The 1,176-nt window shown below is 39.8% G+C and overlaps 1 protein-coding gene across 1 annotated transcript; it reads left to right on the top strand.

Annotated features, from left to right (window-relative positions):
* Nucleotides 1–1,031, top strand: LOC107573504 (EF-hand calcium-binding domain-containing protein 4B-like; the record flags this gene model as incomplete). Its single annotated transcript, XM_016259941.1, has 3 exons — nucleotides 1–315; nucleotides 623–734; nucleotides 842–1,031. Coding segments are annotated over exons 1-3 (500 nt in total), but the record flags the coding sequence as incomplete, so codon positions are not given.
* Nucleotides 1,032–1,176: the final 145 nt, after the last annotated feature.

Raw genomic sequence — 1,176 nt, 5'->3', positions numbered from 1 at the left:
GAGAATTCCTCATACTGGATCTAGCTATAAAGTCCATCCCGTTTGTGCTGTCATGTCTCTCGCCTGCATTTCATCCTGACCTGCTTGAAGACGGTCAAAGTAAGCTGTACTGGAATCATGTCAGAGACTGAACACGTTAGATCAACACGTGTCATCAACAGTGGCTCAGACCAGGATGACAAGCAGCTGCAGCAAAGGAAAAGTGTGACTAAAGAGGCAGGATGGGGACACATTGCTATGCTGGACAAAACAGAGGACTTTTTCCAGATCTGTGACAGCGAGGGAAAGGGCTTCATCACACGCACGGATATGAGGGTAAAGCAGGGGTCCTTAAAGTGGACATTTTTCACCACTTTTTTATTTTATTTTATTTTATTCACATCTGTCATGGCTTTATGTATCCAAACAGCTATGTCTATTCAAATGATGTTTTAGTATTGTTCAGCCGATCTATGTCCATCAAAGTTTTGTTTTTGGTTCTAAATATTTAGATGATAATATATGTTGCATTTTTACAAAATGTTTTTTTTTATGTACAATGTTCATAATAGGCTGGTAGAATATCTAGATAGCAGAAAATTGTGTTGATGTAATTTTCCCATCTGTTTCTCCTCTATCTTAGAGGCTACATGAAGAATTGTCACTTACTACTGAAGAACTCGAGAGCGTCTTTGACTCACTAGATCTTGACAAAAATGGATACCTGACGCTGGCAGAGTTTTCCTCTGGATTTAGTATGTTTATCATCTCCTTCCAGAAAGGGGAGCATTTCAAAAATGATTTGTTATTTGGTACAATATTTTTAGCACAGCAAATGAAAGTTTCTATGTTTGTTCCCCAGGTAACTTTCTTCATGGACGGAGAATCTCCATGACGGAGGAACTAATGACTGCACCCTCTCAAAAAGCTCCAGAAGCTCTTGATCAGAGTTCAGGGGATGAACAGCTGTCAGAGAATGAGGATGATGATGATGAAGAGAGACATTTTTGCATGTTGATGGAGAGCTTGGGTGCTAGCAATGTGTTTGAAGAGTCAGTACTGATGTTTTACACTTTGCTCTGCACATTGCATTGCAAAAAATGCTTTACATTTACGCTTTATATTACTACAAGTACTAACATTTTTCTCTTCATTTCAGCCCGAGTGAGGTTCGCAGCCTGTGGGCTCAGCTCAGGA

The sequence above is a fragment of the Sinocyclocheilus grahami genome, unplaced genomic scaffold (assembly GCF_001515645.1).
Source record: "Sinocyclocheilus grahami isolate Dianchi unplaced genomic scaffold, SAMN03320097.WGS_v1.1 scaffold1963.1, whole genome shotgun sequence".
Lineage (NCBI taxonomy): Eukaryota > Metazoa > Chordata > Actinopteri > Cypriniformes > Cyprinidae > Sinocyclocheilus > Sinocyclocheilus grahami.
Note: the sequence above shows the minus strand (reverse complement) of the source record. Positions and strands in the feature narration are given on the sequence as shown.